Source organism: Lasioglossum baleicum, chromosome 11 (genome assembly GCF_051020765.1).
Source record: "Lasioglossum baleicum chromosome 11, iyLasBale1, whole genome shotgun sequence".
Taxonomy (NCBI): Eukaryota; Metazoa; Arthropoda; class Insecta; order Hymenoptera; family Halictidae; genus Lasioglossum; species Lasioglossum baleicum.
In genome coordinates this window covers 17,211,729-17,236,750 of record NC_134939.1, presented here as the reverse complement: position 1 = coordinate 17,236,750, position 25,022 = coordinate 17,211,729, and the positions used below count along the sequence as shown (strand labels likewise).

General features: G+C 45.1%; 2 protein-coding genes and 1 long non-coding RNA gene across 15 annotated transcripts in view; 2 read left to right on the top strand and 1 right to left on the bottom strand.

Moving 5' to 3' along the window:
• Ten-m (teneurin transmembrane protein Ten-m) overlaps nucleotides 1–25,022 on the bottom strand; it is a 534,210-nt gene that overhangs the window by 385,598 nt on the left and 123,590 nt on the right. For 4 of the 12 annotated variants that reach the window (XM_076433904.1, XM_076433921.1, XM_076433905.1 and 1 more), the window contains exon 2: nucleotides 6,407–6,489. The exons of the other annotated variants lie outside the window; for them this stretch is intronic. In XM_076433904.1, the coding sequence (XP_076290019.1) occupies nucleotides 6,407–6,422 (16 nt within the window). In that variant the 5' untranslated portion in view covers nucleotides 6,423–6,489. The remainder of the gene's footprint in view (nucleotides 1–6,406; nucleotides 6,490–25,022) is intronic. 12 annotated transcript variants of the gene reach the window in all.
• LOC143213769 (uncharacterized) overlaps nucleotides 1–25,022 on the top strand; it is a 322,076-nt gene that overhangs the window by 194,929 nt on the left and 102,125 nt on the right. The gene's annotated exons all lie outside the window — the stretch shown is intronic.
• Nucleotides 1–25,022, top strand: part of LOC143213765 (sialin-like) — a 60,529-nt gene that overhangs the window by 4,622 nt on the left and 30,885 nt on the right. For both annotated transcript variants that reach the window (XM_076433958.1, XM_076433957.1), the window contains exon 1: nucleotides 1–25,022. This exon is cut by the window's left edge and continues 4,622 nt beyond it; it is cut by the window's right edge. The gene's annotated coding sequence lies outside the window, so the exon portion shown is untranslated.

Sequence of the window (25,022 nt, the reverse complement as noted above, 5' to 3'; positions counted from 1 at the left end):
TTTCCTTATTCGCAATCAATATCTTTCTTTCCGGCGCCGCGGCTGCACGTCCTCATCCGTTAGCACCGCGAGACGTTACCTTTCTGCGGCTGACTTCCACCGTAAATTATAATTGAGAAGGAAACGTCGGGGCGTAGAAATAAATACCAGCAACTATTCTGTTTCTACCTGTAACACTTAATGGCGCGAGTGATTCGAACTTCCTCCGGAGCCTGCGGACTCGCTACCGCGCTCAGGAATGAACGATTCTAATGGCACTTTGTGTAATTGTAATTTTGTGGCGGGTTACCGGAGCTGTAATTTATGTTCCCTCGTGGCTGCGTTCTCGGTAACTACTGTTTACGTTTCAGTGTTACGTCTATTTGCTTCGCGCGTGTTTGTTACGATTAACACCGTGTCTACCGCGGTCAGACGTCCGGTTTTATATCTTACAATTATTGTTTTTCCACCTATACTATATGCTATGGTAAATGTAATAATTCGGTGATTATATTAGTATATAATCACCTGTTTAATCGCATTTACCGTAACATATATACACTACAAAAATTATGAAATGGGGAGATAAATAGGGGATGAACGATTTGGGGCAAAATCGATAGATAAATATAGACTACTGTGAACGACGGATCTGGTTAGATACATAATGTATATGGGAAAAACATGAAATAGGTAAATAAGGAAGAAATGAGGGGGTTTGGTACGGTGAAAGGCCACCCCGTTCAACAACCATCCCCGACTTATGTATTGTAAATACCATGTAATCCGATGACCTCTCGGCGACGGTCCCTTCATTACCGGCGCGGATGCCATTGTTCCGTTGCTATAATTGAATTCCCAAGGCAGCCGCTGGCAACCAATCCTCATCCTCTCAGCATCAGCGATCCGAGACCACCGCCGATTCCACGTCGAAACTCTACGAGATCCTGATTTACCCCATTCAGTCGGGAATAATGCGATATCCCGACCCCGAAAGCCACGTCGAACCTCACTTCGAGCGAAGTCATCTTAGCAGGGGTTAGCTTGATCTCGTGCACAATTCTAAATGTCCGTTTACTCGTCGCTGTCGGTTACCCGACTGACATCCCCGGCCTCACCCTTTCCCTCTCTCTCTCTCTCTCTCTCTCGATTTCCATTTTACAAACGAATACCGGACCACTCTCTGAATTTTATCGGACCGATATCTCCTATCTCGTCATTTCAAACCCGAGAATTTGCTGACTTAATTAAATATCTCCCGACTCGTTCACTCTCTCCACGGTCGCTTACGATTTTTAAAGTATTCGTCTTCACGCTTTAAGCTTAAACCTCAACCCTCTGCGTTCCATTACTTTATTATTAAGACATCGATGCGTCGTACCGAGTACCGAATGCGTCGTTGATAATCAATTTTCCTTCTGGATTCTGTTCGAACTCGAGTAAATATTTACAAATAGTGAAACATATTTTTTTGAGAAATCATATGGAGGTAAAGCGGAAGGATAAACTGGAAATTTTTGGTGTTATTTGCCCGTTGCAGCGATGTTCTTCGGCAGCAAATCAACTAGTGTCCCAGTTAGGTGGAGCAGGTGCGGTATCCGCGCGATGAAAATGCAAATGCATCGTGTGCGGGTTCGCGGTTCGATCGGTTGTCCGCCCAGCTCGCTCGCTATCAAGAGATTGACGTCGTTTACCTCGGATGATCAAGGATAGGGCGTCGAAGGGTCTTTGTGGGACGTGTTTCGCACTTGGTGTGGAGAGGGGTGGGGGAACGGCGCGACGCGACGCAGCAAGTAGAAACGCAGCACGCACCTAGGCAGGAGGCGTACTAGAGGACGCGCACTGTCGCAGCGAGCAGTCCTGTCTCCGCCATGACTGATGACCGGCATTACGATTTGTCAATAACAATTGTCCCGGGTATAACTGCTCCGCGCGCAAACTGCAACTGATGGCTAACATCGATTGTTCACGTCGACGCGTAACTGTCCGGCACCGAAGTGACCCATAACGCATCCGCACCAAAAATCTGCCGCCGACAGACCGACGCGAGCCGACGGAATGCCCGCAACGTTGTTCGCGCTAATATGCGGTATCTGTGCCGTTGATTAGTCGCTGCCGACCGATCGCTGCGATCGAACTGTCGATCCACGTTTGCTCGACAACCAGCCGCTCATCGCGAACGATCCTTCTGCTGTATCCCCTTTTTCCAAACCCTCCTGTCGAGCACGCTTCACGAATTTTTTCCTGCGAAACCAAATAAGATCTCTTTACGAGACCTCGTAAATTTGTTCATACGTGTTTGAACTAGTTTCATGAATTTTTAGAGGTCGTTCGCATTGTTGAAACGTTGATAAAATTTTCTTTTCGATGAAGCCAGTGGTCGTATTTTTTCACCCGATTTTCCCTGGGCACTTTCGCCATTTTTTCCCGAGAAAACAAAATAGTATATTTCTATGAAATTTTCCAGACTTGTTTACACGCGCTCATGAATTTTCATTGTGCAGTTAGAATATTTGAAAAATCTGTTTCCCGATGAACGGGGGCGTGTATGTAGTTCTTGTTAATTTTCACAGAACACTTCGAGAACTTTCTCGCAATGAACTGAATAATATTTTTCTATGCAATTTATCGGAGTCATTCGAATGTTTTCTGTTTGTATTGTTGTGTTGGAACGCTGGGAAATCACTTTTGCCATCGCTGGATCTCTCAACCAATTTTTACACTTTAAAAAAGTGTGAAAGTACACTTCGAATTTTTCTGGGCTACGCTAAGCGAGGGAACTGTGAACTTTTTTTAACTTGCTATCACGATCAATCAATTTTGTACAATTTTCATTTGTTTTGGATCTACAAACATTAAAATTTGTCCAATATATAATATGTTCTAAAACCAACGTTTTGTGAATAGTAATTGAAATAGATAGTTAACATCATTAGCTTTTTGAAGGTTCAAAGAGAGAGAGTTATAGACTATAGACTATATGTAGCGGCACGAGGTAGAGTATCAGTAGCATCCGCTTGAAGGTATTCTATTTTACCTCGCTATAACGTTTCCATCGAGAATACTTAGGAGCCATTCGATATCTTATAGCGGCGGAAAGTAACTAATTTATAAGCATTACATCGAGCGCAGCTACAGTAGAGAACATGGTTATTGTTAGAGCGAGAGACATGGAGCACGTCACAATATATTAAAATGTTCCCCATAGGTAGTCCCACTACCATAGAAATGTTCACACAATAAAAACAACTTACAATTCAATTCAATTAGAATTCAGCTACCTCCACAATGTATTTAAAAACTAGAAACTAGTTGATTAAAAAATAAGAAACAATTTACCAACTGTCCTAAAAATTGCCAGTTACTATATTAAGTCCAGGGAGATAAGTAGGGGTTGTTAATTGAAGATGGCGGATAATGAGTTCTGACTATTGTCACGCGAGGACAATAAACCGAGTTAACCTTTGACAGCGAGAGCACTGCCATCGAAATTTGTGGCGTAGGTGGTCACCCGAGTAAACATCGGTTTCACGGAGGCCGATGGGGAGGGGAAAAAATTTACAAAGAAGCAACCCCTTTGGCGCTGTTCGAGGACGAGTTTCGTAATTACGTTACGGAGCTGCGGGGATGGACGTCCGGGGATGTAGCGGGGGTGGCACTAAACGAGGGAGGCTCTGACTTTCTCGGTCGGTCGGCCATGCATTCAACGGCAGCAATGGATTCTGTCAATAACTTCTTTAAAAGAGCCTAAATTCATTATTTGCCTTCTATTCAGCGTGCTGGCGTGCGGCCCGCTTTTTTTTCGGTTTCCTGAAAAGTTTCGATCGACGGGGTTATTCTCGGAGGGTCGTGACAGCGCTCTCTCCCTTTCTCCGTCCCTCTCCCTCCCTCTCTCTATCTCTCTCTCTCTTTCGCTTTTTCTCCTTCTCGCTCTCTCGATCCAATATTCCAAATCGGGATGTATTATTGATCATGCGATATCGACGCCACACGGCGGCACCCTCGTACCGAACGAAATGCCAATTCTTTTGGAAACTGCGAGCACTCTCGGTGCTCTTACAGTCAGAATTATATTCGGAATGTGTAAAATTAACTGGGAGTGGGTCAGCTCCACTTTCCGCCATTTTCAAAATGAAACTCCTGTTCCTTTGTATTATACTCGACTTTCCAACACGTTGGTGCGTTGAACCAGCGCGTTGCGATTGCAAAAGAAGCAGAATTTCCTCAAAAGATTACCGAAAGCGTAGAATGGACATTTTCAAATAGATATCCCTTCTGTAAATTTTCAGAAACAATTTCCGAGATTTCGTGGCAGCATCTCCGCAGGATTGTTTACTCATTTATTAGACACTGCGCGATTAATGCGACGACATCCGTTAATAATTCGGCCATACGTATTGGGACGCGTCTGTTCGATTAATTTATTAATATGTGAACGGCCGCTCCTGTTTGCAACATTAATGGCTCGAAATGTACAATTCAAGAGCTTTCTCGCTCGCCTCAGATTTTCAAACGCATTCCGCGAATGTGGAGAATGGTGGGAATTAATCGTTGCGAAACGATTGCAAGATTTCATCACAATAAAATCATTATCAACGTAATTCGTTCATAAAATTTCCCACGTCAATTTCCCCACTGTTTTCAATTTAAGAATATCAGGAATTAATTATGAAAGAGTAAATAATGGTGTGTGTGAGCGATTATGGATCGCCGAGGTTAAATCGAATCGCTCAAGTTTGATCAATGATTTATCTCCGAAAAGGTTCGACGATCACCTCGGATCCCTGCACGGTCCCCAAAGAATTTAATTTCGCTCGGAAAGCCATTATGTAAAAGACTCTCGGCGTTCCTCTCGGCCGCCATATAGGCAAACAAAAAAGGTCGCATCCCGGGACGCATCCCTGTAAACCGAACGAGTTTTTAATTGTCGAAGCACCCCGCCACGGGGTCACTTCGTCTCGAGGGTGAGAAGACACGTGTGGTCGACCCGTCAAGATCTTTCTCCCCCTAATTGTCCTCATATTTGACAGGCGACGTTATCTTTCCGACCTGCGAGTGACACAACACCGGCCACGTTTCTCCTAATGCCTTTAACCCCGCGTCGCTCGAGCAACTGTTACATTCGCATGAATCGAACTCGCCACCCTTGCCTTCTAATTAAAATCGCTTGTCTTCGCGATCGAAACTGAAGCTCCGTTTTATAATCATGTCGACACAGGTCTACGAGGATTCACAACTTCGTTAAGCACCCATATCTATAATTAATAGACAGCGGATTTTATGCATTTATGACAAAAATGAATAGGTGCAATTTAAAAATACTGTTGTATCATTTTCAGCCTATTGAACATATTAAGAATGAAAATAAATTTCTATTTCTCTCCTGCGGATAAAATTAAAACAAATTGTCCGTGCTTCGCAAAAGTTTCTCTAAAAATTCCAAATAGATGGACACGGCATTAAATTCTCTATCGCCTCGTATGTTACAAATTTCTGAACATTGTATTTCAGTTCCGCGACCTAGTACTGTCACATAAAAATTACAAGAGTGTATTTTATCGAGATTTTAAGCGACTACGAACGAATACATTGAATAATCCCCGCATAAAGTATTAAATGATGAACTGAGAAACATGAAGCCAGAGAACACGCATGTGTGTGTGTATTAATTTTTCTGAGGGAGCAATCACCGGTATAGGAGGCGTAAAATACGGGAAAGTTTATCCGATTTGAAAGGAAAAGTTTCTTGAGGTTGAACGCGCGGCGGTTAACGACGTTTCGGTTTATTTGTCGAACGGCGGAAAGAACGTCACGCAATTCCGGAGATATTGGCACGGGCAATTGTTAACGAAGCTTGTATAGGTATCCACGGTTGGACGGGGATCAGATACGTGTGCGTCGAGTCGTTTCTCCTCGTTAAGGGATTCCGTAGGAGGAGAAGATGGAGCTGGCGTGCGGATTGCGGAAGCAGTCGCGAGCGTTTTCGCGCTTCGCAGCCGCAGAGCAGTTCGGAGTTGCCATTCGGAGCACGTAGATTGCTAACCTAACTTGTTTAGCGGTTTTAGCGGTATTTGATTAGTTGAGTGAATTTCCGAACTGTTTCAGACCGCTCGCCTCTGCTCTACTCGCTTCTACTCGCTTCTGCTTCGCCTCGCCTCAGTCTCGCTTCTGCTCGCTCGCTTTCGCTTTGGCTGGCTCCGGACTTCGCTCGGAAATCGGACGGGCGACAAACCTTCGACGAATTTTCCGCGTGCACGCTGTCCCACTACGTGTCTTGTGTATACATATTGCCGCTTGTATCAATGCTGCCGATTGACTGATTCAATGGAAACTGTGACACCGCGCGTGCTCTCTCTCTCTCCCTCTTTCTCTTTCTCTCGATGCGAACTATCCCCGCATATACACACATCCTAAATCGAAATCTTACCTTGAGAGTAGTTCATGTCCTTCTCTCATGTACGTCGATGGCTACTCCTGATCGGAGTCGCGATCACGAACACAGATTACCACCTGCAATTAAAACAGTTCGTTAGCAGGCCTGCTTCGTCTACTTTCATTCTGGGCTTACTAGATTCTTAACGAAATTTATTTACTACTATCTTGTAGTCCTCGGGGAAGGGATTATGAGGGGTTGTTTTATTTCCCCGTGATCAGATAGTCAAGAGCTGAATCGTTTTATAGATCTTCACAAAAATGTTCGAAAATAAATTCGTGAATGGGCAAAGGCCATTAGAATGCTAGAAAATAAATTCATAAAATCACTGTTGGGAAATATATTCATAGAAGGACAACGTATATCACGAAACAGATTTAAAGAAGGTTCAAAGGAGGACAGTGTCTAAAAGCTTTAGAAGGTAATAGCTAAATTTCAGGGTTTCTCGAACGTCGAGCAGTGTCGAATAATTAACAGGGTCAGCGGGTAAAATCAGAGTGTCAGGTTATTTATAGATATCGTTATCGTCATCGGTTGGCCTAATCCCGCGGCATGATCGATCAGCCGTTGCCGGAACGGTTTGGACGCGTTCGTCTTGTTCTGTTCCGCCAGCAGTAAGTCTCAGCGACCGATGCCGATTGGAAAATCGAAGTACCCACGAGAGCGGTTACGGATACCCGTTAAACCCCCTTAGCGGTGGCAATATACGAGAAGAACTTATTGGCTAACTAAGCCAATACCACCGCAAACGATGTGTCCATCTGGCAAGCTAATTAGCAAATTATGAAACGAATTCGAGCGCTAGCTCTAATAACCGTGGCTGTATTGGCCTATTTTATCCGTTACGCGCCGGTTGTAACGTTTCCGTTTATTGTTCGACGTAATTGCATTCCAGATACGATATACCCGGACGCCGGTAAACTTGGGTCAAGTGGTTTTTATTTGCGGTACAGTTATCGTTAAACAAGCAACCGGAGAAGCGCGGCCAGGCACTCTTATATGAAGCCGAACGATTCGTGCAGCTGCGGTTTCAGCGAAAGTGAGAAAATCACGCTTCAACCTTCGGTAAACGCCAACGAAATCATTAAAATTTTACGAAGCCCCAAAAGTTGCCCGGTAGAAATAAAATACATGTTCCTCTGTTAACAGATTTTCCATGCAATTAACGTTCCAGTTAATTTCGAACCGTGAATAGATAATTCAAGAGTTTCTTTAACACGAGATGTTTCAGATTCATTAAAATAAACCTCCTCAGATTTTTCATTTTAAAATTACCGCCGATATAAAAGCGCTTTCGTATTTTTACGAGAGTGTAAAATATATTCTGAAACTATACAGCTGCGGGAATTTTATAGAAAATTAATAGTGAGTTCTATTGACTATATAGTGGATTATTTGTGGAGTGAAACGGTTATTAAACGATCGTCCGCCGTTTAATAACGCGAATCCAGATCACGATCCACTCGACGGATATTTATTCGAAGACATCCGTCTTGGTGGTTTGGAACAGCTCAACGTACATGTGGAGGATACAATTAGAGGAAAGTGGAGGAAGTTGTCTGAGCAAATACCACTTAGGAAAATACAATTGGCAGCGGCGGTAATCGAAGAATGCATTTGCGTCGCGGCAGAAAATGCTGCTGCCCGAAATAATCGGATAACGCGCGTCGTTCTGAGACACAAGGATATAATGGAGAACTTCGGGAAGCGGAAAAATAAGAGGAGGGAAGGAGCACTTACGGTTGTGATTCGATATGCCGGGGATAAATTGATACGAAATGGATTACGGAGTTAGTATGTACCGGGTGATTCATAACGCGTGCCTCTTTTATACACACGGTGGCCGCAAAATACGTCCGAACCATTCGTCCGAGCGTTATCCATTCCACTCTTTCTTCAAATAATAAACAAAGCGCTCATTTTGTTAACAGAGCATTTGCATATATTCTGCAATTTATATTGAATAGAAAAAGGACTGCATGGTAGACAAGTTTTTATTTAACAAAATTTCAGGATTATTCCAAATTTGATGATCGACACAAGGCCTGACAAGGTACAGCTTCAGGAACTGAGAACCACAGAATAGACCTCCCGGAACCCATAGTAAAAATTAGTGGAGCGGGATGGAGGAAACTCGGCCACAAGTGTGGGGTGTGAACGCGAAGATAGATTTATGTTAGCAACAGTATCGAATAAAGAGAATCGGCGCAAAGGCTCCGGCGACAGAGGATAACCGAAGGAAAGAGCGGACGGGGGGAGAACGAGACGTTAACGACGATTCGTGACAATTGAATCCCCGGGCTGGCCTTTTCAGTTTTCACCTTTTCGCCTTTCAGCCTGCAGCCTTATTGCGGGCCAGAGTGGAGAGGGCTGGACGATTCAGGGGTGGCTGGAGTCGCAGGCCGACAGGGTTCAAGGAGCATGGTTCTGGCCAATTCTTCTTTTCTCTGTTCAGTCGGTAACCGGCAAGGGAAGACGTTTACGCACGTACGGACCTACACACGTGTGCGTCGGAGCTTTGCCGGATCCGGGGAGGTCTCGGGGTCTTGATTCTTAAAATTCCCGGTGCACAGGGTCTCGTTCCCGTAGCCCCGGGGCGATATTGGAGAACCTATCGCTGGCTTCTCATCTACTCCTTGGCATTCAATGGAACCGGACGAAATATTCGGACGCAATTTCTTTATGATAATTCAATTTTTCCTCCCGCGCCATCCCCTTCGCTCGTGACTATCCCTTCTCTTCCACTCCTCTTCGCCTCTTCTTCGTCTCTTCCACGAGTTTCGTCTTCCGTCTTCGCGATTCTGATCCTCCAGACCTACACGGACGGTCTGTCCGATGGCCTACACGGACCCTACATACCGAACGTACCTTTTCTCCAGCTTTTTATCCTGCAAATGGCCGGACCTTATTCGCCCATATTGCCGCGAACAGGCTCCCAGCCTATAGAATCCCATCCGCCTTTCGTGAATTCATTTTGAACGCTTCCGCCAGCCGTCTCTCCGCTCCAGAACTTCTGCCGTCGCGTCGTTATTTCTCCGACCAGGGTTTATGGAAACTGATCGATCCCCGGGAAATTTACCGACGCCGATAGACCGTCACCTATCGCAGTCGAGGTGTTCATGATTCCGACGACGGAAATGATAGACGGCACTTCGTAAAATGTTCCTCCGCAATTTGCTTTTTTTAGAGGATATTAGGATTGAAGTTTGACAACAGTCCATTTTATGAAGTTAAGGTAAGAGGATATTGATTCGTACTGCAGGGGAAATGTGCAGAAATGATTTTAAAGATCGTTTAAATGTCAGGAGGGAGAGAGAAAGAGAGAGAGACAGCGGAAAGAAGAATTACCGAATCGATTTGTAGGCGTGTCATATGAAATTTGTCGGTAACGTTGCTATGTCTACACACGGCCCCGTGCATATCGATGTATCGCTTAATTTTAACGACGCTGGAAGCATATATAATGTAAACCCAATACCTTGCAACATGCAGGGTGGTAAGCGCTATACGATCTGATCCTGGATACCAGCATCAAATCCCCGACATGGCCATTATACGCTCATTTCAGGTTAATACTTGGCTGATGTTGGTGCATTGACCTAACGACCGACACCGTCGGACATTAAAGTTGAGCACTACTGAGCTCTATCGTGCCGGCCGCATTGTCTGCCCTTATTTGCGGAGTTGCCGAGCAAATTATCCGGAGGATTTTGCCGGTGATATTGACAGTGTCGAGTATCCAACAGGAGAGCGAGGGAAGAAATCTTCGGTTACATTCTGCTGTCCTGTTCCACCACCGTTCTTAACCATTTTTCTAATTTCCCCTCTTCGAGAGACATTCGAGACGAAACAAAGCTGATCTTTTCGAAGCACAAATCAATTCCTCGTGTACTTCAAAATTGAACACAACTTGTTAATATTTTTGTTGAATTTTTCGTATATTTATTATACTTCAAGAAAAAACGTCCTTTTTGTTAAATTAGTCTTGTTAAATTCATCAAGTTTGGCGCACACTAACGAAGGGAGCTGTATGGGGCCCCACCCATCAGAAATCAAACTTTCACAGAGCATTACGCACCGTCGATCGTCCGTCAAAGGACGGCACGTTTCTTTTCATGCTCGTGTCGCCGCTAGCCGAAGAAACGAAAGAAGAGTGTCGAAAGTTCTGCTGAACTTTTCTACGGAGTCCGAAAACGCGTCGTATCCGCCGGCGAAAAGGGAGCAACAAAATGCGTGCGAGGGTGGAGCAGAGTACAGTAGGACTTTCCCATGAACGAAGGAAACGCGAGGATTTTTAAGATCGTTCGAACCTCTACCAAAACATTCTACCATTTTTAATCAGGAAAATTGTGAACGAACAACGTTTACGCGTTGTAGAACACGTTCGAAATTTTCGTCACGCGCCTAGCTCGTACGGGGGGAAGGGTTTAAGAAGACGTTCGACGGAAAAAAGATTGATAAAAAATGTGAAAGCGTTCTACGCGTCACCAGGATGGAATAAATATTTTTGCAGTGCAAAATCCGATGCGGAGAAGTCGGATTCTACGGTTCTGGGCTAATTAATTCCCGCAGAACGGCCGGTCGGGCCGCGAGATGGTGCGCCCGATGTGAAAAGTAGCGAACGGGAGCACTAAAAAATTGAAGAGGGAACGTAAGGCACGGCCGAGGTATAAATAACGAGATAAATCCTCTTTTCCGGCTAACAGGACTCCTCGGGGTTCCCGCGTATCTTCATATTTTTTGGAAATTACATCGCGCACCGAGCTGGGTAATTAAAAGACTTCGCGTTCCGCGACCCTTGACCCCCTCATAATTTGTAATTTAATTTCAGTAGTTGCAGCCGTCTTCTTTGGTTGTGGTCAGACGGTTTATTAGCGGCGACGCTACGGTCGCGTCGCACTGTGTGCACGCATCCTTGCAGACTTTTGAGTCATTGCCGCTGCAGCAGAAGCCAACCGCATCGTTAAGTAACTGCGAGATCACGTACGGACAGACGTCGTAAAAGTTTGAAGGTGTACGTGTTCTGTGAAGCTGCACGAATGCCCAGGCAGTAACCCTTTACGATTTTGTTTCGGGAGCCGCGAGAAATTCGCCGCCGAGAATCACCCACCCTTTCGGTATTGTCGCGATAAATCAACCCCGGGCCGTTGTAAAAACGCTTTATTGGATTCGTTAATCGCGCGATCGCAACCCCTAACTAAACATTTGCATTAGAAATCATTTTTCCGGTCCTCCCCTTATTCGGTCGCAATTAATGCACGTCGTGGAAAGCAATTCTCGAATAACAGAAGAGATAACAATTTGGGTTAATTGTTGATCGAGTAGTGTAGTAGAGGAGAGATTTGTCAAGGTTGTATTAGCGGAGGGAAGTATTGAAAAATTCCGTTTGCCTTGTCATTGACACAGTTACGTTTTCGTGTATTTCGTCGTATTTAGTCCCGGGGATAAGCGTTTTTCTTAGATCCGCGGAAAAAGGGATTTTCAATCTCGAATATGAAACGAGAATTTCATTTCCCTCTGCAGTCGGGAGGAGCTGACGTAAGCGGTGGATTCTTGACGACAGAAATTAAAAGCGCCCCGTTGATCCCATTAATCTTGAGATGATAAAACGATTAGCGATCCTAATGGAAAGAGATATTGAGGAAACGGAGAGAACGTCGTTCGAGGGCCGAACAGATGAAAAATTCTCAAGCACCCGGCTCCGGCGAATCATGGAATACCTGCGAAATAATACTATTCTGCCCGTAAATTAAAATGGCACGGGCGAAATAAAACTCCGGCAAATATCGCCGGCCGCAAACACCAAATATTCATACAATTCCTTCGAAATAATTGCGGAAATTTGTAACACCGAATTCGCCTCTTTTCTTACTCCCCTGTTTGCTAATTCATTATTCCTCGATAATAGATCAACGGGATGCACAATGCGATATTTACATTTTTATGGGAAGACAATTTTCCTGCGATAGAAATTCGCTCCAGCCAAGAAACATTACATCAACTTGTACTACATTTTCCCGTTTTTGTATCGCACTCGATTCGAACACAATTGTTGAAATAAATAGAACGATCGTGCGATTAATTGCTACAGTCGTCGGTGAATGCCAGAACAACTTGAACAATATTATAATGCTCTCTTAAACCGACTCTGCCTATTTTCCAGTGTTTTCTAAATTACTTTTAAAAATCCTCTTAGAGGCTGTATAAATTTTATTGCGCTTGTAATTTACAGTAAATCTGGCTCTAAAATGTATGTGTTATGAAATGTTTAGGACGATGCTACGATTAATAGCTACACTCGTCGGAGCAACTCTGCTTATTTTCCAGTGTTTTCTAGAGCTCCGTCCGCTTTCAAATATCCTCTCAGAGGCTGGATAAATTTTATTCCGCTTCTAGATTACAGTAAAACTGGCTCTAGAATGCGCGTGTTATGAAATAGTTCCGCAGCTGTGAATTTGAGAGGAAGATGGAACTTTAAGGGGTCAGTTTAATTTTATTTGAGGGGTATAAGTTCTTCATAGTAGTTTGAATGTTCAGGGGTGTTTCACAGAATGCTAACCAGAGCTCGATGACACAATCCTGAAAATGAATAATGCTGACAGTTTCGTGGACGATTCTAATACTGCTCGGGACGGACGTGAGCAAGAATAAAGACATTAGGCCGGCACGTACACCTCGGAATGATTGAATATGCGTCAGAGTGAATTAGTGGCGGCGTTGAATTAAATATAAGACGCTCCGGGGGACGGATCTGGGACGGTAGTCGCTATTAATGTCACCAACCCTAACCACGGGTCATGGATATCGTTCGGAGGGTGCATTCTTAATCAGGTGCGCCTTTCGGGTACACCAACCCGCCCTTCGTCTCGTCGGAACGAGATAATATAAAACTGCATCCGCATAGACAAACCCCAATAATTTCCGAAAATCTATCCTCCGCAACCGCATCGGTTCAAGGACAGCCTCCAATCAACCGAACCCGCTGATGGGAGGACGGGGGTCCTGTACTATAATTTCCATCGGCACGCATCGCTGCGTCAAATCATTATAGAACGGAAATCGGCTGGGGAATGAATGCGGTCTGATTGCAACTAACTGATTTAAATAGTTTAATATTTATCGGGCCGCGAATACCCGACCTAGAAATCCTGATGATTCTCTGCTAACTATAGCACCGGCGTCACCGACGTTTGGTAATCGAAGCCTCGCAGGCTCGTTTCAGAAACCGTACAAAATTCTACAAAATTCGTCTAACCAGCGAACATCAAGGTACATGCATCATATAATAGAATTTCTCATATTTTCCAAAGTATACAGCTTCATATCTATTCGCATTTAACACTGAACCTGCCATCACTGGTCGTACGATCGAGTTTGTGCATTTTATTTAAGTGTTGTTGAGCTTCAGAAGGCTTTTCCAGAAATGCACACCCTGTAAATCGTGATTCGCGATGGTTGAAGTGCTCGAGGAGGCGGAAAAACGTGGTGGAAGTGGATCGGTGGAAATCTAGGGACTAGACGAAAGGTGCGACGATGCAGGTCCGGCAACAAACAGGGTAAGTGTCGCGTCCATCTTCAGGGCCAAACATTGCAGCCGGCCGAGCAAGGATCAATAGCTGAAGGGCGACTTGTGCAGCGATCAGAACCAATCGGTACTCGCGTGGCGTGGCGTGGCGTGGCGTGGCGTGGCGCGGCGTGTCCCGTTACCAGGGGAGTTTCAACTTCGAAATTCGATTTTGCGTGGGAGCCTTTTTTCAATCAGCGTTATCGGCCGGTTGGCAACCCTATCGTCTGTGGGGGACCGGTAACAAGGTAAAGTCGCGGTGGAGGGAGAAGAAGTGGCCGATTGTAATAGAAGGGACGAGCGAAACACAGAGAAAACGAGGCGGGATCACCGAATAAAACCGAATAACGTTCACCCAGCCGTTTCTGTCCGTTGCTTACTCCGAGAGGACACGCTGAGAAACGCCGCTGCTGCTGCTATCTCTGTCACTCTTCTTCGCGGAGCTCAAAAGAGAACGTTGGCTTCTCTCTTTTCCTCTCTCTCTCTCTTTCTCTCTTCTCTGCAAGGCTGAACCTTCGAGACTTTAAGTCTCGGCACGTCGTCGATGAATGGCCTGACGAGACTCCGCGAGACTTTGTGAGACAATCGCTTGGGAAATCTGGGGACCCGCTGATCCACCCTACGTCCTTGTCTATCCTCATCCCACTGTCTCTTCGGAGACATCTTTCGATGTACTCTTACGCTCCCCGTCTCGGTCCATTCCGCCTCCTCTCAGGAACGTCTCTCTGCCCCTTGGTCTCTCGCGTGAGTCTACTCGACTCGACTATACTCGTCTCGCTGCCCGTTTAATCCTACGAATGGCCCGCGATTCAATTTCTCGACCGTGCCAGGAATTGCCTCGGCCAAAACCGACCCCGTGAAAATGACGCGACACTTCCGCAAAAATTACAGGCATGACCACCGGCACCCGCTTCCTCGGTTCAATGATCGTAGCTTCCTTGCGGGCTGCCGTTTGTGGAATGGTCGTGATTGAAAACTGACCGTTTTGTTCTTTAAATTATGTTAATAGTAATATTGTTCTTTATTTATAAAATCAAATCCAACAAACTGAAAGAGTTCATTTTCAAGCTTGCGTTCAATGGAAGACGAGGAGAAAATTGATATCGTTTAGGTTCTTTGTGGTGAAGCATAGTAGAGGATAAGGGGTTGAATTGTCAGGGTATTAACATATCCCGGAGCATGGAGGATAGAAGACGACCATCGTTGACGTATTCTTGGTCCTTTGATTGTCGAAGCAGTCTCCGGGAGAGCGGGCTTTGAATTAACGCAACAAAATTTGCCGACCTGACCAGGAGAACCCGTCCCACCCGACGTATTAATTAGAAGCCCACCCTTAAAGCACCTGCTCGGTCTAGCCTTAAAGTACCGCGCCGCGGTCTGGCGAATTCAGTGCTCGGATTTCACGTAGCCAGCCCGGAGTTTAGTACACCGTGGGGGTAATTATTCAACCGGCACCTCCCGTGGCAAGGGAGAGAGTCACGCGAGGGTGGCGCAAGCGGGGGTGTAGACCCCGTAGAAGAGGGACCGCCGCAGGGAGAGAACCTCAAGAGAGAGACCGAGACCGAGACAGAGTGAGAAACAGAGAGACAGAACACGTTGGAACCACGGAGAGAGAAAGATGGTAGACCGAGGAGAGAGGGTTTCTGAGCGTGTCATCAATCACTCCGTAACGTACGCATGTATGTACTCGCGAGAGCCGAGGCGGCTCGAAATAATTAAGCATGCGTGGAGAAATCGTTCCTCCTGGAAACCCGGCGAACAAAGATTTTCGGGATATTTCGCCGCCGACGCGTACGAATAATAAATCATCTCGCTACAACATTATTGTTCGTCGCGCCAGCTTTCCGAATCCTCCGTCTTCGGTTGACACTTGGCCTCTTCCAAAATTACTCTTCCCTTGATTCTTCCTTCAAAATTTAAAAAAAAAACTGATGATTGAGATGAACTCAAATATACAGCAATTTCGATCGCATTCATCTAATAACTCTAATTCGGATATTCCCGGATTATCCGCCTAGTAACCGGCAGTTAACGCGCTAAACTTTAGAGCATACTCGGCTTCTGAATTTTCCGCGCCGCTTCTCTAGTCGTCGGGGACCAGGTTCGTTAATTATACAGAGTGCTATAATATTAGAGCCAACAAGGACAGCAAAGCCATAAAAAATTTAGAGCCAAAGAAGAGACAGAACACTTTAGTGCCGTACGGAGGGCTGGTTTTGCCGTATGAAGTGTCTCAGATTTTATTTGAAATTATTCAAGTCTTTCGATGGGATATTATTTATCGTATGCTTGATACGAGATCGTTTTTGGCGTCCATCTTAAGATTCGGTTGGTTCAATGGTAGAAACGATCGAGTCACGGAGGAGACGAGTGACTGCGACGACAAAGTTGATTAGGTTTCACTCGTCGTTTAATCTAATGGCGCTTTTAAGTGCCATTAAATCCACGATGGAAATTAGCACGCCGCGAGCTCACGGCTTAACCTTGTTACAGGTGCCTCGTTACACCCCGGGAAGCGACCCTTCTTATGCATCATGGCGTATTTGTCGATGGTTTGCGATTGGATTTATCGCGTCCAACGTGATATCTCGATCTTCTTCTGCCTTATCCTTCTAACCACTCGAAGAACGCTGTTTTACGCTCGATTCTCGTAACACGCCCCTAATCTTCCATTAAGATGCTGAACTCCGCAAACACACAGTAAAACCTGTGTCTTCAGTATCAAAGGTAATCCACCAACGAACAGTTAGAAATATCAAATTCAAAGGATACCTACAATGTTCTAGAGATATTTGTTTCTCACAGAAGAAACAAGATCACCATCTTCTGTTTCTCCAGCGCGAAACAAATGTAAATACACGATAACGTGTGTAAAATCTTCTGCCGTAGATCTCGCGCGGTGGCTCAGCATTTTTCTTTTTTAAAGAAGCGCGTGGGAGACCGTACAAAGTCATGGCCAAAAACGATTTATGCGTGGACGTTACTTTCCATGAAAACTTTCGCAATTTCGTTCAAGTGTGCCGTGTAGCTTACCTGGAATCGGGTAATATCAAGTTACCCTGTTAAATTGCGAGGGTTCGGTGGGCTCCTTGCTCGGGAATTATTCGTTGACTTGTGTTATTGGAAATGGTAACAGGCTATAAATTCGCATCAAGTTTGAGCTGTTTAACGTTACGGAAAACTGAAAAATCGAACCCTGAAACGAATGCAAGCGCGTCAGGGGATCAGAAGGATCTAAACTCTGCTCGGAGCGATTGAAGAGGCTATTACGGGTTTGCAAAACTATGAAATTTGCACGATCTAAGAAAAACGAATATCCCCTCCACTGCGAGATTCTAATAAGAAGCCCGCAGATTAAACGAAAATTGAATGTTTGAAAATCTCGACGCGGGGAATCTGGAAGCCCGATGGGAAAATAAGGGTCAGGAAAATTCGGGAAAAAGGACGAGAACGTCTGACAGAATGGGCTCGGCTTAGCCGGGCGTCGTCGTCTACAAATTTTATTGGTCTGCTGCCGTGTCGTTAGTATTCCCGACTATGCAGAACCAGCGGAAGGTGGTGAACAAAGAAGCAATGAGAGAAAGGCGCGGGGAGGCGGGTGGGAGGAGGCGGTAGTCGTTACATTGGCGTTCAGCACGGCAACGCGCCACGCTGTTCCAATTTATAAAGCTGCCTGCGGAATTAAGAACCTGTAAATCTACGATTCCGAATTAGTATTCCGTCTGACGAACAGCCTAGCCGCCGCGCCGCGCCGCACCGCGTCTCCTCGCGCCTGGAAAATCGGCGCCGGGGCGAGACGAGGCGTTCGAGCCATGTGGTGCTGCGAAAGGACCGTTCATAATGCAAACAACGAAGATATATGACGTGGAACGTGGAACGTGGAAAAGAGATCTAACAAAGAAAGGTGTAATGATCCCTCTGGCCTCAGCTGTTTCCGTTTTACTGCCTTCCCGACGCTGCTGCTTCCACGATGCGCTTTCGGATCCAACGATTAGATCGCTCCGATGCTTCTGGCGAGTTGCAAAGCATGGTAAAATCAAATTCAACGGCGATCCTAAGTTATTATTAGACCGCAGATTTTGCGCATTTATCGCAAACACGTGTGCCTGCAACACGGAACGCTAAAAGCAGCAACAAAGTTACTGCGGCATCTCTCTTGACTCATTGGAATATTTCAAAGAAGAGATAAATCTTGTATAAAAATTGTTGTAAACACGCAATACGGGACCTGGTGTAGCACGTGGGAATTCATTTTGGTTTTACTATTGCAGATACGCTGGTTGGTTAGAGGCACGCGACACGATTTACTAATTAATGGTAATTATTAATCGGCTGCACCGTTGGTGTTACAAACTACGTCATTTATTGACTTCAATGTCGAATCGATTGATCCAATAATGTACCCCTGTCGGATACGTGTCCTGGGCGATAGTTAATTGAACGATAATTCCGATTTGATCAGACGACTAGACATTAATTTTCCCGACGTGTTAAATTTCATTTGTTAAGAACAAGCGACACACACAATGCCCGCCGAATCTCGCCGTTGAATAGCAATTTAGCTAAAATTGAATCGGTCGAAATCGATTTCAATGGAATTAACTGGCTACCCGGCGCAACGTTGTTTGCTGCTGTTTCTTGTGCGGTGTCTACTGCGACGATTAGACGTTCCCGAAGCTGCTACAGTAATTTCTCGTTCGTTGCGAAACTGCCGGGGGTTTGAGTTCGCAACGAGCAAATAGGGAAGCCTTTTGTGATTTATGACTGCGTCCAGATACACGCCGACCGCGCCGAGCGAGACTTCAATAGGGAGCCGAACATAGAGAAGGACAGAATGAAATACGGATCGGGTGACCGAAGCGTGTCGCCGTCGCCGGCACAATTTAAAGGCCCGTGAGTTCTTACAATGTATGTAATGGCAGTGATGGAATTGTTAATTTTCCATTAGGCTTTTATGGGACTTTCACTAACTCATTTCTGGCATTTTTCTGATTAAAATGATACCAAACACGATATAATTTGGCCAATATTTAGTGGTTTAATCGACGATGAAAGTTTCGAACGCAACGAAGAAGAGCGTATAGGAAAGAAAGAGACAGCGGACAGTCGTTGCCGCCGTGCGGAGCGACTCGGCCGACTCGGCGTTGACAGGCAGTGGAGTGGGTAGGCACGTCGCAACGAGCGCGTAGTACATTATTCGCAACGAACGAGAAATTACTGTACTTACACCAACGCAATGTTAACCGTTATTCCATTATTCAAAATATAGTTTACATTATTAAATACGTCAGTATCTAATCAATTGCTAAAGATTTAGGTATTGGAGGAGGTGTTACATCAATTTCATGTCCATAAAATGAGAAAAATCGTATACAATGGAATTATTTTAGGTCAAAAGAAATGTTTAATTTTCGAGTGAAAATACATAGCTCCTCATCGACCGGTGATGATCAGCTGTTTTTAATCGTGTATTAATTATTAGAAAAATGTGTATGAAAGTTACAATTTTTTTCCGGGTTCGAGGGTGCTAAAAGTGGTCGAACGAGTCGGTCTGATTCGCGTTCGCAATCATTCGCCGCCCCGTCGGAAGGTAAACACGAGGCGAAGCCGGACGCCGCAATAAAAAGCGGATCGTTATCCAATCGGAAAAAGTTCGGGCCCGAATGAAAAATGCTCGGTTGTTTCCCTCGGTACGTGTGATTTTTGAAGCATTACCGGTAGAGAAGCTCGCTCGTCGAGGGAAAAGCTTTTCGTGGAGTTCCAGTTTCCGCGAATAACGTTTTGTTCCTTAGGTCAGCCGCCAAAACTCCGTTCGGTCGGATCGCCGCGAATTCACTGGCCGTGTAAATAATTCCGTATCCACCCCGGGTTTCGAAATGCGCGGTGCGCCGTTACGTGCAGTATACATTAACCAGACAATTGCCGATGCGTCAACTTTGCCCAATAATCGATCGGGGGGACATTTCATTATTCAGAAAGTTACGCAAACTCGTCCGGCGCTGACCCAGAAAGTCCCCGGGGCTGGCTGAACCCGAGCTGCTACTGCTGCTGCCGCTGCTGCTGTTGCTGCCTATGTCTATGACTTTCAATGAATGGAAAAAGCACATTTCCAACGGAACCGTTTTTGACGATGGCCGTCTACGCCCGGCGCGCGGCGTATGCAATAAAGACCAGCGGAGATGAGAGAAGGAACGAGAAACGAAAGAGAGGGAAATGCAACGCGAGCACGGTATAGTTAGAGACAGGAGTGGCCACTTCGATAGGCGGTAACGAGTGCAATTAGTGTGCCTATGCACGGACCCCTTCAATTTAGAAACCGCTGCGGAAGCGGCCCACGATCAGCAGGTCCGAGTCGTTTCACGGTTTCCAGGTAGCAAATTGCTAGGATGCGCCAGGGAAACTGTTAGAATACGTGCACCGGCTTATGGGGAACCGCTGCGTTCTTCCGACAAATTCCTTTCCATTCTCTCAGGAATGCCAATCTCTTATTTCCCAGCATCGTTCATGTACTCCGGCAAGTATCTTCAGAGAGACAGATTTATTAGTTCAGATTTGAAAATTACTCCTCACTTTTTCATTTTGAAAATTCACTTTTTCCGAGCTTCTCTAATTCCCAGAATTAAGAACACGTTGTTTGCATTCCCAAGTTTGAAGGCAACGTGAAGCTCGCCGTGCTGCAACTGGTTTTGACAATGGACCCACGCCCCTTGTCCAGTCGTCTGTCTGTCAACGATTATAATTTGACACTGTGGTTAGCCTACGTGTAAACTTCACCAACAACCTCTGGAGACCGCACAAAGGTGTCTTCTTCCAGCGTCTTAGTCGTTGTTTAAGCCCAAAGTGTCCTTTCTTGAGTGCTTCTCCGGAAACACTCGACAATTTAATAATACACGTACTTTATCAAATAATTATTGCCTTCATTTCGAAAGTTTAACAATGAATGTAGTGTGTACCATAAAATAGTTTACAATCTGTAAATCTATATACAGTGGGTGTAAAATTTTGAAAAAGTTATTCGTTTTTGAAATGTGTGCGGACACTTTGTCCACCCACTTTATAACAATGATAATATGCAGAAGAATCTGTTTTAATTATATCGGTTTTTCGGTGGAAATGAATGTTATTGTTATATGATGAATGTTATACGATTGTGTATCATCGCACAAATGCGCAATAAATTTATCGCGTAGCGAGGAGTTTATTGTTAAATAGCTGTTACACTTCGATACATAATTAAAGGAAAACATCAAATATTATTTCAACGTTTCGCCATTCCAGTTACATGCAAAATAAACTTCGGGGGATTCTGTCCGGGGAACTTCGAGTTTCATCAAATTTGTTTGCACAGTGAAGTGCAAAATTTCCGAGTACGCCACGAAAAGACAGGCACGAAAAGCGCTCTTTTGCATGTACTTAAATTACCGTCTTACGACTTACGCGAACGGGAACGTACATAATTTCCTAAGAAAAGTAGAAAAAAAAGTTAAATACCGCACAGTTAGATTCTTTAAGGTAAAAGTTAGATTAAAGCGAAGTCGTTGCATACCGGGGTTTCATGAATATTCCAAGTAGTCACTTATACTTGGCTTGTTCTCGCTCCAACAAAAACCATCGTCGATGCCATTGTCACCGAGTTCGCGCAAAAAGAGAAGGAATCAAATGTTGGTTCAGCTGCGAATGGCTTGCGAACCAGCGATACGTGCCAATTCATAAAAGAACGAAAAAGGAACGCGTACACTGGCGAACCCGGGCCGCATTTTCACATCAAGTTTTTATGAGCGAGCTACATTATATCCGTTCATTTATACATTATTACTCGACGTGTAGTGTTACAATTATATTGATTTGGCAAGAAAGTAATTTCGGTATTTTAAGGTAGATTGATATGTGGATGATCTAAAATCACACTTGGATCAGGTTTTTACCGATAAGGACCAGAAGAAAGATGGCAAAAGATCATCGAACAAAATGGAAAATATTTTATTAATTAAAGTTCATTGCTTGAATAAAAAAATTTCACCTCAAAAGACCGAAATTACTTTCTTGCCAACCCAATATAATTGACAGAGAAAATGATTTTAGCACACCCAAAGTGAAATGGATCTTTCACCATTCGAACAAAATTATTTTATTTTAGAACAACCTGTGTGAATCGATGTAAGCGGAGAGAAACCGTCTCATCATCGAGGAATATTTGATTTTGTACGAATGACAAGGAAAGAAAGTTTGTATAATCTGGATTAACAAATATCCAGGAATGTTGTCGGTTAGTGGCGTTATCAAAGGGGCCATGGGTAACATGTTGACCATGAATTTTGGAAGTACGCGGGGGTGCGGGGGGAGGGGGCGCAAACGGCGTGGCCAGGTTCCGGGTCCGGTCCACTGAATTCGTCACTAGGCACCGGGACAGAAATTCGTGTTCACCGTAGTGTAGACAGGAGTGCACGAAACGACCAAATTTGCATTCTTGACCGCAAATAGCGGCAGAGGGAACCGCTCGTAGAGATGGCGGCACGGGCGGAGCAAGGAGGCGAAGCTAAACTGGCACAAACGAGCTAATTTGCTCTCGTTAGTGTGACTGCGTACATCGTCCTCGTTATGAGCGGCGGCGTGTTAATTACACTTACACGTTGTCCGAACAGGGAGATAATGCATCCGGTCATCCAAGGTACCCTACGGTATGTATACCTGCAGAAGAGGAATGGAAACGATGGAACCTTGCCACGGAATGCGGACGAATGTTAACGTCGTTTCGGACCTTTTCCACCTTCCGAGCGGAGACCCGACAACCTCTCACTAAGTTAACATCGTTTTTATCTGGCTCTTTTAACTCTTTCCACTCGGACACTATCCCACATTCACCTAACACCGACGCGGACGCATTTATTTAGTCGTTATTTCAGAAAATTGTCGCTCTATTCAAGTGGAAGTGCGCTTTTTGATTTTTGTTTTGATAAATGTTTTGGAGAAAGACCGTCTGTATAATCCATGCATTTATTTCTCATGATTGGAACCAGATAAATTGAAAATGGAACGAAGCAGCCTTTCAAATAGCGTTTGATTTTCACGCAGGCTGGAACAGTCCGAAAAAGCTCGATCACAGGCAAAAGAGGACCATTCAGTCTTGCCGGGACCAAATATTTGCGTTAGCATGCGAATCCTTTGTGATAAACAACGGTCGCGCAGCGAACACAGGCAACAATAAAATCTCGAGCGTGGAGCTAGTTCTCTCCCGGGCAGTGTAAAAATAAAGTGTCGCGATCGGTAGCAATAACAAAATGATAAAGTGCAGGGGAACACACCGGCGAACGGTTGGAAATAATAAATTGCGGAGCACTGTAAGACGATAAGGCGATATATCGAACGGCGAAGGTGACTGTGCCGCGAGAGACCAAAGAGAGAGAGAGAGAGAGAGAGAGAGAGAGAGAGAGAGGGAGAGGTGCAAAAAGAAGCGTGGGGGTGTTGGAGAATAGTTGCTGATGAGGTAGCTATCGTGCTGTAACGTGTCGAGCTGTGCGCGCACGCTCTTTTCACGATTCACCGAGACAGTGTGCACGGAAAGAGAGAGAAGAGAGAGTAGAGAGAGTATAGAGATTGCCGACGACGCGCCAGATGCTGCCTGCAGCCGATGGAAATGTAAAACTGTGACAACTCCCGGAATAAAGTGGCTGAATAAAATACAACTAAATCCCCCGTCGCCTGCCTACACGACGCCCGTCGAGCCGCGCGGAACCTAAGGGGGTTGAGACACGCTGCAATGTCGCCAGTACCACACGTTACCGCCGAGACCCGTTCTTATATGAGATAAAGCGTCGAAGAGAATTTATCCGACGAGATACCAACACCTACGCCACCGCCCATCGGCTCCCGTTCCTGAGCCGCTCCAAATATTCCTCGTTTTCGCCGCCATTTTGCCAATTTTCCCAACGCAAATGTCCCTTTTGTGACACAACAATTTTCCTAGGCCTGGAAGTTACGGATTCGATAAAAATTACAGTATTCTTTGAAGCAATTTTCCCTGATGTTAATTCCGCAGAGTTAATTGATTTGCCAATCTCGACGAAGAAGGATTGGCTACGTGTTTTATTTCAATGGGAAAGTTTGGTTCTCTAACGAGGCGCAATCGCGTTGAAACGATTCGAATAGTTTCTTTAAGTCGACGTCAGCGCTGAAAAGCGGAAGAGCCTGTTAAAGTTAGATACCAGCAATGTAAAATGTGTATTATGCACGAATGGGAAATGTTCTGTCAGAGGAACAATGTTGCACTTCCTGCTCTCTCTCCCTGTTTCCCCCCTCCGCGCGTTTCGCTGGTTGTCTTCCTCCTTACCATATCCCTCCTGTTCCCTCCTTTGTCACGAGATATTGCGGTTGCTAAATGGATTCATCAGCATTACCACGTCAGTCTGAATGTGGCTCAACCTTTGTAGTGGTTCGCCCTTTTCTCCCTTCCGTCATATACTTCTCTCTCTCTCCCTCTCTCCTCTACGTTAATATACTTCAACCGGTGCTACGCTGTGCATGGTAGGCTCCGTGAAATTTTTGCATAATGTAACTGCAACAGTTATTGCCTAAATCTACCGGCGCAGAACCAGAGAATCCCCGTTTCAAAATTTTCAAAAAAATTAGAACCTCGTACGTGTGGAATAAAATCAAATTGTAACTTTTCGGTATAATTATTCAAGTAAATAGAAGCAAAGAATTGTAAAGAAAAATTGAAAGTACGTAGCAGGTGTTGACGCGAGAGTTAAAAATACGTGGTGAACGTGTTTCGGTCTGCGGGATTCGCAAACAAAAATCTCGCAGCCGATTCGGTTGAGGGTGGTCGCGGTGCTAACGGGAGAAAATAAATCTGGGACAGGGTTTCACACCGGCGAGGACTTAATTACGAGTTTCTTTAATCCCCGCGGGGCGGATAGAGAGCGAAAGAGAGAGAAAGAGTGGGAATATTTCTTCGTCGGGCCAGGCAAAAGAATGAAAGGGGAATTGCGGCGCGATTCCACCTGGCGATATTTATTGCTCGAAGCGGGTAGACACGCGTCCGCGTCG